Source organism: Hakea prostrata, chromosome 8 (assembly GCF_041222555.1).
Source record: "Hakea prostrata isolate BN-2017 chromosome 8, UWA_Hpros_2, whole genome shotgun sequence".
Taxonomy (NCBI): domain Eukaryota; kingdom Viridiplantae; phylum Streptophyta; class Magnoliopsida; order Proteales; family Proteaceae; genus Hakea; species Hakea prostrata.
This window is the reverse complement of record NC_142607.1, coordinates 52644376-52658618: the sequence shown is the minus strand read 5'-3', so window position 1 is coordinate 52658618 and position 14243 is coordinate 52644376. Positions and strand designations below refer to the sequence as shown.

Here is a 14243-nt window from a genome sequence, read left to right as displayed (position 1 = left end):
TTAGGAACCCGCTTCTCAGTGGAGTGGTCATGGGTTCAACTCCTGCCGGCGGCATATGTAATATCCCTATCCCCATATATAAAAAGCAACAAAAAAAAAAATTATAAATAATTTAAAATGACCAAAATGCCCTAAAAAATTTTGGGCGACCATTTAGAGTCCAGATCAGCTCCCCCGTTCCTGACCACACAAAGCAGTGGGGCCCTGGGGTGAGGATCCAGATTCGACCATTTACTCTGTTTTCACTCCAAATTGAGCATCGATTGTGGCCGTGTGTCTAGACGAGTAGAAATACCAATAAGGATTTCCATATTAGCAAATCTCCCCCATGCGTAGAAAAACTTAGAAATGACTCAAAAAGACCAGAATGCCCTTCACAATTTGGCGATTCCTTTTAGCTTCTGACTGAGCGCCGATCGTGGCTGTGAAGAATTCCGCCATAGATAAAATCAACCGTGTTAGCGAACAACTGTCTTACCTAAGAAAATGAAAAATAACTCCCATAGACCAAAATGCGCTTCAAATCTAGGGAACCCATAACATCTCAATTTAAGTTCCAAACTAAGTGTCGGTAGCGGCCGTGCGTCTGTGACAGTTACAACTTCCAGTAAAAGGGTCGCCATATCATAACATTTTCAGTTTTTCACTATTTGACGTAGGAAAACGAGTAATAACTCTAAATAACCAAAATGCCCTTGGAAACTATGCGGCCAGTAACTCATTTGTTTGAGCTCCGAATTGCATGTTGATTGCCGCCATGTGTCTCTGACATTTACCAATACGTGTAAATCTTTTTTGCGTTAGCAAATCTAAATTGTCTTATACGAGAAAGCAGAAAGTCACTCAAATACACCAAAATGCCCTATAAAATTAGAGGACCCATAACTTTTTGGGTTTCAACTCTGGATTAAGCGATCATGGCCATGTGTTCGTGACGATTAGAACTTCCAATAAGGATCGACGTATCAACAAAGCCCCACCATTTCACAAAGTAAAACAATAAATGACTCAAAAGGACCAAAATGCCCTTCAAAATTCAGCTACTCATAACTCTTCCGTTTCAACTCTAGATTAACTACCGACAACGGTCCGTGAAAATTGCGCAAGGCGTGTTATATCTCTATCCTATGTGACGTGTTGTATGTCCGCCCTTGTGGCGTATATTCTGTGTCCCTCTATAGGTGTTGGTGTTTCTTTGGTGTTGTAGTTGCTACAATTTTTGTTCTAAGGGTTTTTTGGGCGTGACCCATTTTGGGCTTGACCCAACTCTTAGCCTGGATGACCATATCTATTGCATGTACGATATTTTGGTCACTTTTTGCTCTTTAGTTCGGTTCGAACCTTGTGTATTCATATAGTTGTGTCCGTACTTTCTTTATTTCACTGAATAAAGTATTGTTTATCAAAAAAAAAAAAAATTACCCGTACATGTAGAATCTACCATTGCAACAAATCTAAGACAGTTTTATAAGGGAAAACAAAAAATAGCTCTTATAAACCGAAATGCCCTTAAATTTTCAGTGATGCATAACATTTCCATTCAAGCTCCAAATTGGGCGCCCATCACAGTCGTGCAAACGCAAAGATTACCACTACCAATGCAAACTAGCACGGTGGTGAATTTTTTTATTGTTTTTTGGTAAGAGCACGCTGGTGAATCTTCACCATAGTACGAGGTAAAACGAAAAAAAAAAAAAAAACAGCGTATATAGACAAAAATGCCCTTCAATTTTTGAAGACCACAACATCTCCAGTTTAGCTAGGAATTGAGCACCAATCACGGCCGTGTGATTGCAACGATTACCACTACTAATAGAATCTGGCACATCGACAAATCTTCAATAGATTATGATAAAAAATAGGGCAAAAAAAAAAAAAAAAAAACTAATACTAGTCAAAATGCCCTTCAATTTTCGGCAGTGATAGCATCTCTATTTTAGCTTCGAATTGAGCACCGATCGTGTTTGTGGTGATTACCACTACCAAAAGAAATTATCCACATAAAAAAAAATCTCTAGTATTTTGCATAGAGTAGTGTTAATAATTCAAATGAACCATAAAAAAATCTCCTGTAATTTGAAGGTTCTTTGCTTGAATCTGTTATCAAGTTCCTTGATTTCAACAAGCCTCTGTGAGATGAATCTAAGAAGTTCATACTGTGGAAGTAGCCATTGCAGGGAGAGTGTGGGGAGTGTGAGGGAGGGGGGGGGGGGAAACTGATTGTGGTTGAGATTGGGAGTGAGAAAGAGGAAGAAGTTAAGAATCAGACTCAAGAGAATGCGAGGGTTTTTAATTATATGGGTTTTTGGTTGGTAAATTAAGTTTACATTTCTGTTGAAATATGAAAATTATTTTACTTGGGAAAAGTTTTGCCTTTGCAACCTGATGCATATGGATTTTGCCTAAATGCTGATACTCTTGAAGTTTTGCAAACTAGAGTTAGAATGCGGGCTGACCTTGCTTGGTTGAGAAGTTGCTTTTGACGATCAAATCCGTAATATGTAACATTGAGAGACCCTGGAAATTGATAGTCTCTAGAGGAAGCTCAATTAGCATTCTTTCACGCCATTTGACCTAGGTAGGTGTGTGGTATGTATAGATGTTACGTATTGGGTAGTGATCGTTCGATCTAGGTATAATGTTCAATCCTCCTTGGGAGACTATGGGCTTCACCCTCTCCTAGTCGGGAAAGAATCCTTTCCTTTTATGGCTCCCGGCTCCATTGAGATATGAGTTTTCCATATGTGCGGGATTCTCCGCACTTATTTTTATTTTCAAAGTATCCTCGAGAGAGGGGATTCGGTTTCCTTATTACAATATAATGCTTGCCTTGTATCCAACCACCAGATAGACCATCATCGGTTGGCTTTGGTTCTCTGGGTTCGTAGTTGCCTTGACGACAACATTTGTGGTGAACTAACTGACATAATGATCCTGGAGCCCATTGTATATTGGTGTCAGGACTTGGGAGTCTTTTAATCCCAACTAATAACTCTCAAACCAGTGTCTCAAGAACCAGAACCAGACAATTAAATCTTAATCCATTTTGGATATCTTGTCAACTTGCATACACCTCGACTATATCCTCATTAGGGAGACTATATCTTCTTGGGGGAGACTGCCTTTCACAAAGATTGAACGCATGATATTTTTATTGAAAAGTATGGATTTTATCATTTTATCAACCCTGCATTGGCACGTCATCACATATATTATGTGATGAACGGGGGTTTGTATTGTATATAGGGATGAACTTCCTTCTTTGGAAGTGCAATGATCCGGACTCATTTTTTTAATCCAAACAAGAGGTCGGCAACGCACTCTGCTGTACTTGTCCCCGCGTGCCCTTTCATTTCTTTCCCCTCCCGCCAAATTAAGAAACCGAAACCCCATAATCCGCAAGGCCCGACACGGCTGGTGTTGTCCTCTCTGTCTCTCTCGTCTTCCTTTTGTGGGTTTGTAGTTGCAGAAGGAAATGGATAGAGAGATCTTCTCTAAGGGGACAGAGGTGGAAGCTTTCTTCGACGACCCTGACTTGAGGTGTGCATGGTTTACGGCAACAGTCCTCAGAGAGCCGAGCAGGGATAAGAAGATATTTCTTCAGTTCCATACTTTACTGTCCGATGGAAAACACCAAAAGCCTTTGCAAGAAAGGCTCAACGTTGTCAATGTTAGGCCTCTACCTCCTCGTGAAGCACATCGCACCTTCAAGATGAATGAAGAGGTCGATGCCCTCTATGATGATGGCTGGTGGGAAGGTGTTATCACCGAGGTCCATGGTAGTGATAGGTTTTCAGTTTACTTGAGAGGTACCAAAGATCAACGCGTTTTCCCTGCATCTGTCCTGCGTCTCCGTCGTGAATGGGTTAACAACAGTTGGGTTCCTCCTCTTGAAGAAGAAGAAGATAATCCAGTTGAAGACGAAGAAGATGAAGACTCTGCTGAAGAAGTCGACCAGGTACGGAGTACTGGAGTCTTTTTTTTCTTGGGTTTTTCTCTGTAACCATTGCCTACTTTCTGTCTCTGTCCTCTTTATTGGGTTTTTTTCGTTGTTGCTTTTGGTTCCCTCTTTCTCCCTTTCTTGTTCAACTTTTGAATGTAACTCTTCTGCAGTAGCTATATTATCAATTTGAACTGTCTTGTGGTGGATTTGCAATTCTAGGTTAACAAAATCAAAACAAATTTGTCTATCGTAATCAATCAAGCAAGTGCAGGATGTGAAAGCAGCCCTGGCGAAGCATATCTGGAAAAAGGATTTGTCTCCTTTTCTTTATTGATTCTTCTCGAATTTTCGGATGGTCATTGTAGATTTCGCAACCCTGTTCTACAGTACTCTTCAAAAGGTAGATGGGTAACCAAACGTAGCGAGAACGAGAAAACCACTAAAATGATTGGCAATTAAAAAACTCGTGTTTCTTTGTCTATTTCATTTCATTTCATTTCATTTCATTTCTTCCTCCCTTCCTCTAGTATCTGTCCCCTCTTCCTTCGTCCTTGTTGTACTTTGATTTTGATAGTAGGTTCCACTACTGTTTTATGTTTATATCCTTGGTGTCTTCTGGTGGCTGTTATATTCTATGAAGTTTAACTTAATCTAAGAAGAGATTTTTCTTGCTGTCACTTGATTCACTCTAATCTTTTATTGCATTTATTTTAGCATATTGTCATTTTTTGAATCCTTGATTAAGATTCAAGTCCTGGAAACAGGGGTAGGACTGCTCTCCCCAAACCCTACTAAATGTAGAAGCCTTGTGCACTGGGTTTGGCCTTTGGTATTTGAATTTATCATATTGTCAATTGGTAGTTTACACAAAATGGGTTCCTTTTCTATAGGGTATTGCAGTATCTGGTTTCTGTGGAAGTTGCTATTTATCTATTTCTTTATACTTTCCATGCATTTGCAACTAGGGTAAAGTATAAACGTAGATGTTGCACATGGCTTGCATAAAATCCAAGTAAGCAAGCATAGACAGCTCAAGATTATTGAATGTCAAAGTCTTTTCAAAATAATATAATGAAAAAACAATGGTAGGCTGTGGAGTTTGTATATATTATTTTTGCTGCGAATTTTGTGGCATAAATGTTCTGGCACAGTTTCAACTTCCGTTTTCTTCATAATTTCGACAATCAGAAGATGGCTGGTTAACAACTTAAACATAGAAATCTTAAAATGAAAATTTCAGTTTGGTTTTCTTCATAGTTTCAAAGTTTTTTTTGGGAGATGACTGGTTGCCAATCGCAAACTTAGATATCTTATATTCAAATGTTCATACCCTGTTCATTTTTGTAGGTTTTTTGTGTTCACTTCATTTTGAATGGCTTGTATTGCAGAGTCTCTTGTCAAAACCAGATGGGAGTAATGTGCCAGAACCAGCAGGCTCATCAAAAAAACATCCATCAAAGTCGAAGGTGAAGTTTGAAAAAAGGAACTTGAAATCTTTGAATCAGATCTCATCTCCTGTTCCTTTTGCTTGGTTTCTCATATTTACTTAGTTTCTACTAGTTTATTTTGCAGATTGTCTTGCCGAAATCAAAGGGGAGTAACGTGCAGAAACCAGAGGGTTCATCAAGAATAGTTTCATCGAAGTCGAAGGTGAAGTTTGATGAGGGAACTGGAAACCATCAGATGCCATTCCCTGTTATTTTCTATTGGTTTATCATGTTCACTTAGTTTCTAATGGCTTGTAGTCTTGTTCACTCAATTCCTAACAGCTCATGTTGCAGATTGTCATCTCAAAACCAGCGGGGAGCAATGTGTCAAAGCCAGAGGGGAGCAACGTGCCAAAACCGGAGGGTTCATCAAAGTCGAAGGTGAAGTTTCATAAGAGAACTTGAAATCTTCTAAGTTCCAACCACATGTTATTCCCTGCTCTTGTCTCTTGTTTTTTTTGTTTTTTCTTGGTCATTGTTTCTAATCACTTGTTTTACAGAGTGTCCTGTTGAATCCAGAGGGGAATAATATGCAGAAACCAGAGGGTATATCCAAGAATCATTCATCAATGTCAAAGGTGAAATTTGAGGAGGGAACAGAAGTAGAGATCAGCAGTGATCAACCAGGTTTTCTTGGTGCTTGGTTTGTTGCAACCTATGTCAAAGAAGTAAGGAACCAACACTTGATTGAGCATAGGCACTTCTTCACAAGATCTGATGGAGTTATGCGCCTTAAAGAGAGGGTGGATGCTCGGCACATCAGACCTCTTCCTCCTGAGATTCCAGCTATTGGTCGTTTCAAACATCTTGAAGAAGTTGATGCTTGGTATTCTGAGTCATGGTGGGTGGGTGTAATTTCCAAAGTTCTTGACAATTCAAAGTACAAGGTCTACTTCAGGCACAACAAAGAAGAATTGGAGTTTGAGCATTCTAACTTGAGGTATCATCAGGATTGGGTTGATGGCCAGTGGGTTAGGGCTTCCCTGGTATGCTTCCTTGCTTCTCTTGAGTTCTTATTTTCTTGCCTCATGTATTCTGTTGTGGCAGTGTAGTGTTCCTCAAATGCTACTGTCTCTGCAACCCATAAATATAAGCAGTTGATCCTGGCATCCTGCTAATATCCCCTTTGAGTTTGCTTTGTATGAATCTAATTTATTTGCTGTGATCATTACTAGCAGTTAAATTTCAATCTTAAGCCAGTTTTGACGAGAACCTCTGTTTTTTTACTAGAACTTCCTAATGGGTTGTGATGTTTGGCTTGCTGTCTTCCTTGTCAGGCTTTATCATTGTAGTTGTGGATGAAGTGCAGAAATTTCGAGTGGTGACCTTGCATATTGTGACACAATGTTTGTTCCTGCATACTTGTCTTAGGCTGTTCCTTTTTTGGATATCATTACTGCAAAGTTACAAACCTGATGATCGGGTTTGTGAAGCTTCGGCGCCTCTTGTTGTCTCACGGTTTTCTATTGAATTTTGTCCGTTACCTTGGCTCCTCTAGTGAATATCCCAACATGACACAGACTTGCTTACTTGGGATACACCCTAGACTGTGACACACTGGTAATACTCACGTGAGAAAATTCTTTGTACTGTTTTGGATTTGCTCTTTATGTACAAAATGTATACTCCAATTCTCCCAACTTTGGTTGGTTTTCTAATTACATTGATCTCTGACAATATCTAGGTTTGTTGTCTACTTCCTCCAAACTCAACATCTGGTTTAGCAACAACATTTCTTCCAAGAGAAAGTACTTGTGCTGTAGCAAAATTGTTTACATCATAAATGTCTATATGGTTGTGACTGTTTTCTGTTTGGGTGGTTAGAATTTGGACAGCATGTATGGATGGGAATGGATGAGTTAATGATTCAGATATCCATTTGTTCTTTTTTGGCTTGAAAACTTGTGGCCAATTAGCCAAACATGGAAGAGGTGTGAAGTAGGGATTGGAAATGAATCCCAAGTGAACTAGCAAACTTGTAAGAACTCAGGTTAGAACATGAAGGGAACAGACCTTTATTTCGGGTGATATTCATTAGGAACGTCTTTCTGGAGTTCGAGAAATCAGAAAATGTCTGTGTTTGGTATCATTCAGCAGGAGTGTTTCTGGTGTTCATTTGTTGCCGGAGAACACAATAATGGGAGAAATATGCTGTCATTTTTGTGCACCTTGCACAATGAACTGGTTGTGTTAGGAAGATGAACACCGGAGAAGAGGAAGTGGTAGAAAACACACTAAACTACAGAAAAATATTAAGGGACATTCCTGGTTGTCTGGTTACTTGTTTCAGGAGTCTGGACACAAATACACAAAGTCACTCATGAAATTTCCATTAACCCCCTGCCCCCAGGTGAAATTGAATATTTCATTGAAGGACAACTGCTATCCACATTCTCATAGGCCTAAGCTTCCCATTCTTATGGACATTCTAGCTTTCATCCAATAAAATTTTGGTCTGTTGCCCTTCCTCACTGGGCATCTGATTTATTCATAAGAGCATTGGTGTGCAAAAGACCTAACCATCTTGCTACATAATCTGCAAGGAGGTTACCACTCCTATGAACGTACATGAATTGAATAAATGCAAACTGAGAAGACAAAGCTACAACAACGTCAGAAATGCTGCTACATAACCAATTGAGAGTATTGGTTTGAAGCTCAAGCTTTAGGAGAAGGGTTTGACATAGGGACATTTGAGTCTGATTGTGGGGATCTAATTAGCTATGTAAATGGTTCTGTATCACCCCCTGCCGAGGTCAATAGAGCCCATTGTCTTTGATATTATGGACTTGGGGCAAAGATTTTGAATCTTGTAAGTTCATGCATGCCCATTTTTAGGCGGATCAAACGGATCAGGGGGGGTTGCCCTCCCCCCTCCCCTTAGTTCAACTTCATCCCGATCTGGTTCGTGGATCTAAGCCTCAATAATTCATTCAAAGAGACGTTTGAATTTGAGGGTGTCATTCCTTTTATTTATATAGGAATTGATATAATAAAATATTCGCCACTTTCTATGGTTGGCTGAAAAGCGTCTCCTTTGGCGCGTTTTTTCCTTCCCGTCCGGTTCTAATCAAAATGAGATTTGAATTCCCTTTACCCAAAAAATAAAATAAAATAAAATACCCCGGCGGACAATATTCCCTACTTCCATCCTTGGGGTCCGTAAAGTACAATACGCATTGATGTTCGCATTGATGTCGATACTTAGTAGGTGATCATGCATTAAATTCGATCACAAAACTTTGACAAGAAAACAAAAAGAATTCGATCGATCCAAATCCGATTCCAGTAATCCACTTCCATTCCTTGTATGAGTAGAACTTTCCTGCAATTTTGGTTTATCCATTTAAAAAAAGAATAACAATACTAATAGCGGCGACTTGAGGGAATACTGGAATGGCATCTGATCTGATTGATGCGATGCGCCTCTTTCCCCTTCTTCGCTCGTCTGTGTCCTTGGCAAAACTAATGATATTTCCTGGATGAATCGATTTGGATCGCTTTTAAATTTTGATTCTGGGATCTTGCTCCCTTTCGGTTGGCAATTTTGTTCTTGGGGTTGTTAATGTCTCATGGAACTTCTTTCTCCTTCCTCCGCGACGGAACGCAAAAATTTGCAAGTCCCACGCCGAGAACTTCACCAGGTGAGTTGGACTCAGACACCCTTTTGAGATTTTTCTCCGTTGCTGATGAATCATGAGTTCGTCTAACCTAGAAAAAGAGTTCTTCCCGGAAGAAGTTTTTCTTCTAATTCTTTCTAGATTGCCCATTAAATCCCTGCTCCGATGCAAGGCTGTTTGTAAATCTTGGCAGAGATTTCTCTCTAGCAAGTATTTTATTCAAATCTGTAATGAAATGTCATCCAAGAACCCTATGGTGCTGGTGGAGGTCATCAAATCCTTCTACACCAAATCCAGTTATATCTGTGTCGATAGATTAATGGGTGTGTCTGAGTTCTCTCTCGATTTCTTGAAGGATAGAGTAAAAGTTAGAGCTTCTTGTAATGGGTTATTGTGCTGCGCTAGCATACCTAATAAGGGTGTTTATTACATCTGCAATCCAATGACTCGAGGAGTTCAAGCTGCTTCCTAGAACCAGAGAAAGGCCTATGACTCGGTTTCACCCTGACGATGAGGCTACCCTTGTGGGTTTGGCGTTTGATTCATCCACCCTGAAATTCAATGTTGTCTTAGCTGGTTTTTACCGCCCTTTTGGACGTAGGCCGCTTGATTCCTTCATTTGCCTTGTTTTTGATTCGAAGACCAACACATGGAGGAGATCCGTTTCTTCCCGATCTGATGAATTCACTCATATGAACAAGAACCAAGTTGTATTCGTTAGCAGGTCTCTCCACTGGTTGACGTCCAGTTGCTTGTATATCCTCGTGCTTGATTTGGATAATGAGGTTTGGAGCAAAATTCAATTGCCAGCTGAAGTGAGAGGTCAAGGGGAGAGTGGTAACAGAGTTCATTTGTTGGAGTTGCGTGGGTCCTTGTCTGTAATTCAGATTTCAGAGGCTTGGATGAGTATATGGATTTTGAAACACTATGAGAAAGAGGAATGGTGTATGGTGGACAAAGTGAGTCTCAGATGCATCAGAGGACTTGCACCCAGTGTTTTCCCAATTAGTCAGACTGAGGAATTCATATTAATGGCGACTCAGAAACAGATCTTGTTATATCACCGGAACAGCAGAGTTTGGAAGGAAATGTACTCTGTGAAGAATGCCTATACATATCCTTTGTGGTTCTCAGCCCATGCTTTCCAGAACACGCTTTTCTCCTGTCATCAAGATGATGAAGAATAGTGTTGAATTAAACTTGTAAATTTTCTTGACTATGGGATTTCTTTTAGGGTTAAAACTTGAATGGGATTAACCTCCACCTACTGTAAATTTCATTAATTATGCTGTGTTCTATTTTTCAGTGTTCATCTTGTGCATTAGTGTCTTCTATTTGTGTTGCCATTCTTAAGAGATTGGCCTTTATAACAGCATCTTCTCTTTTAGTGAAAAATTAATGAACTTTTGGATCAAAGTTGCCTTTTCTTGTGTTAATCAAGAAACAAGCTCTCTGAGCTTTAGATTAGGTTATTTTAGTAGCTCATGAAACCTGCTCTTTCTACTCTTGTTTTCTTCAATGGGGACACTGTGGGTCAACTTGAATTTATTCTTTCAGAAAGGAGAGTTAGGGAATAATTATGTAGATCGTAGCAGCAGTCTGCCAGATGCATGTCATCATACTTAAATCTATTGCCTTTTTTTTCCCCCCCAAAAAAAAAAAAAAAAAAGAAAGAAAGTTCTGTTATTTTTCAGTATCGAACCCGTAAGTTCTATGCCAATAATATACTGAACTGAGTATTTGCATTATTCTCAGTGTTTTAGCTTGCTCAAGATTGCACCATCTGTCTATTCAAGAGAGAGATTCCTCAGATCATTTTGCAATATGAACCATGTCATTTGTAGACTTAAGTGATGTGAAACCCAATTTCAGGATTAGGTTTTTTGAAGATTTCCCTAAAATCAAGGTTTGCCCAGAATCTTTCAGCTAGTGTAATCTTATGGGATGTTAGGAATGGATTTGGGGTTCACAAGGGTTAGGTAAAGGCTTAGAAGAATTCGGCTAGGCTTAGGGTTAAGGGGCTGTGGGTTTTAGAATTGAAAACCTTGCTTTAATGATAGTTTGAGATCTGGATTTAGAAGGTAGGGTTTAGAACCTAGGATCTTAGAGTTTTGATTAGGCTAGGAATGGGGCTGCTGTTGTTATTTTGCGATTTAGAGTTAGAACTTGGAGGGGGAAGTAGAGTAGGTGTGAGAGATGCTAAGCCTAAGTGGTTTTGGAGTGTGGTTGAGGGTTTATATTGAACTAGGGTTTTGGTCTGGAGGTTTGAAGATGAATTGCAGAGTTTTATTTAAGAAGATGAAGTGCAGGAAATCTAGAAGTGTCAGGGTTTTAGGCTTTAGATGGAACTTAAGGATAGGGATGGGATGAGGGGTGATATGCAATCCAGCTAGGAGGGAAAGGGGAGGTAAGGGTGTGGGGATTAGGGACCTAGCAGGGGAGGGGTGCTGCTGTTGCTGTAGGGTAGAAGAGGCACACAGAGAGAGAGAGAGAGAGAGAGAGACCTAGAGGGTTGGGGAGGGAAGGGGGTATTGTAGGTTAGGGGAGGGGGTAGGGGTAGGGGTAGGGGAAGGTCTAGGGGTGATCGTAGGGGGTGCAGAAGGGGTTGAATCCGGATCTTCTCCCCGTCGGGGGAGCACAGAGTGCTCCCCCATGGCTTCCTGACCACAAAATGCAGTGGGTCCCACTGGTGAAAAAGTTTTTTATTTATTTATTTATTTTTTTTAATATTTTTTCCAAAAAGTGTTTTTCACCGTGGGCCCCACTGCATTTTGTGGTCAGGAAGCGTGGGGGGAGCACAACGGGGTCGCTGATCCGGACTCGAAGGGGTTCGGGTGTTGTGGGCCTTGGGGAATGATGCTGCCAGGGTATGGCAGCAAGGGGGAAGGGGAGGGACTGCAGGAGGTGAGGGAAGGGAATGGTTATGCTGTACTTGTAGGCTGCTGTAGTTTACTATAGACATTGATGGAGACTGGAAGAAGAGTGCCAGACAGAAGATGGTTGCTGATTTTGAAGAAGAAACTTGCTGGAAATTTGCCATGGCCCCTTCGTGATCCTCAACTCAATAACTTTTATTCAAATAATCAGACTAACTTGTCACAAATAAAGAATAGGCTATTTATAGCCTACTAAAAGAATCTAAATCCAAGTTGGGCTCCTTTATAGATTAGGATCCCATTATATTCAATCACGACCATAATAAGGACTCTAATTGACACATGCTGAAACTAAAACCCTAATTAACTAAATATTCATGTTGATTAGAGGATTAATTAGTCTAAGGGGGAATAAGGATAAACTTGCCCCCTATGGTTTGGCCAGCCTAGGGAGGCTTCCCCCTATGTGTGGTTTTTTGGGTCCAGCTTAGGGTTTTGGCCCGCGGGTGGGGGGGGGGGGTGGGTCAACCCTGTTCACATCACTAAGATTTGCTTAAATAATGAGTTTCTTTCAGTTTGAATGAATTTTAGAGCATTCAGATACTATCTTATTATTGTCTTCAACATCTGGAAGAAAGAACTAGTTTGTTAAGGAAGACTAAGTGGAGTCTGTCAATTTGATATATCTGCTTGATTTGGAAAATGTTTTTTCTGAAATTAGTGTAAACATATCACCTGGAGAAGCATTAATAGTTTTATGACAATTTGTAGTTGCCTTTATATACTGGCGTGTGTGAAGACATCAAATGTAACTTACAGTCATTTTTCTGGAAGTTCCTTGTTTGGGGACGATGGGTTTGGTGTGACATAAATGTTGCTCCACTGCGACTAAGTGTTAAAGGGTTCGAGTTTGGAAATAGCCTGTGTGGAAACTAGGGAAGGCTGCCTACTCTGTCACCCTCCCCAATACTGAAGTATTGGAAATGTTGGGGGCACTGGGTAGACATCTATTTTATTGAATGAGGTCCATAGTTTTCTTATTCTATTCTGATGTTAAATGTCTGTCATTAACTAATTCTCATTTCTCAATATCTGAAGTCCAATTTGTTGTCTTTTGAAAGCAATATTGTCTTTGTGCCCTGATACACAGCGACACTAATGTTTTCCAGATGAGTTATTATTTTTCTCTTTGGTTAAGACGCAAATTCTTGCTAATTACTGTAAGCACATCCAGTCTTGTGGTTGCAAAAAGCTGTTTGTCATTGCATTGAACACAATATGGAGGAGGATAGTACCTCATTCAGACACTACCCAGCTGATATTCGTAGTGTTTTTGGCCAGATGAGGCAGAGAAAAGTTAGTTTATGCACTGTTCCGTTAACATCAGAAATTTCAACTATGTACTGTACAGTTTGAGACTCTGATGGTTCAAATTAGTGATCATATGGTCACATGAGCCTCAGATTATTGCTTATGAATGTTTTACCAAGTGCAAGTTTATCTGGAACTCACCATAAAGGAATGCTACGATGCTTTGCACTTTCTGTCATCAGGGGCTGGCTATAATGGGTGCAGCAATATTCTTAATGGGTTGTTTGTTTATGACGGAGGTCATCGGTTCAGAGACCGGCCATTCTCCATCTCGAGAATAAGTCGAGTATTCTGTTAATCTCCCTGGTTTGCCAGTTCTCAAACCTGAAATTTTAAGACTCCAACAAATAATATCTGTTTGCTGTATTTCATTAAACAACCTCAACATTCATCCGAAATTTCACATTCTGCTTGTATAAGAAGCGAATGCAAAGCAGAGACTCTGGACCAGGGAGAAATGCCAAAGAAATAGAAGGGGATGGTGGGTCAGAGGACTCTGGTGAATCGAACGATAAGAGCAAATAGACCTATTTACTAAATAGAGATTAGAGATATCAAATATCTTAAGCAGCACGGCCAACTGAAATTTCTATAGTACAACTTTTCTTACAAATGTAAACTATAGTATGAATCCAATAAAAAAATCAACTAAAAATGAAATCTGACTTCAGATTTCGTTCTTCAGAGACATCAGTTTTTGAACTGTATTTCTCAAGGTAATCCGTGTAGGCCGGCTATCTTGAAACAAAGTTGTTCTGCCCAGATCAAGACCTGCCTGAACTTATCTCTCAATTCTGCCAATGCTGCTGCTGCTTCTGCTTCGATTTCTACACAACCTGGGAAAATAATATGTGCCCACCATCCAGCAGGGTCATGGGAAACGAAGGAAGTATCAGACAAACCACAGAATAAGCAAATTTTTTTCTCATAATCACTAAAAACCATT

The 14243-nt window shown here is 40.0% G+C and overlaps 3 protein-coding genes across 3 annotated transcripts in view; 2 read left to right on the top strand and 1 right to left on the bottom strand.

Annotated features, from left to right (window-relative positions):
- The first annotated feature begins 3332 nt into the window (after nucleotides 1–3332).
- Nucleotides 3333–7150, top strand: LOC149008562 (protein AGENET DOMAIN (AGD)-CONTAINING P1-like). Its single transcript, XM_089166272.1, has 6 exons — nucleotides 3333–3958; nucleotides 5332–5409; nucleotides 5516–5593; nucleotides 5725–5811; nucleotides 5931–6416; nucleotides 6708–7150. Exons 1-6 carry the CDS (start codon nucleotides 3476–3478, stop codon nucleotides 6720–6722), a joined length of 1227 nt encoding a protein of 408 aa, XP_089022398.1. The 5' UTR covers nucleotides 3333–3475; the 3' UTR covers nucleotides 6723–7150.
- A 1485-nt stretch (nucleotides 7151–8635) lies between these two features.
- On the top strand, nucleotides 8636–10435 carry LOC149008561 (F-box protein At5g49610-like). Its single transcript, XM_089165875.1, is given in 2 exon segments — nucleotides 8636–9501; nucleotides 9503–10435. Coding segments are annotated over 2 exon segments (1110 nt in total). The 5' UTR covers nucleotides 8636–9126; the 3' UTR covers nucleotides 10238–10435.
- A 3412-nt stretch (nucleotides 10436–13847) lies between these two features.
- LOC149008559 (Metallopeptidase M24 family protein) overlaps nucleotides 13848–14243 on the bottom strand; it is a 45085-nt gene continuing 44689 nt past the window's right edge. The window contains exon 15 of the mRNA XM_089165948.1: nucleotides 13848–14133. The gene's annotated coding sequence lies outside the window, so the exon portion shown is untranslated. The remainder of the gene's footprint in view (nucleotides 14134–14243) is intronic.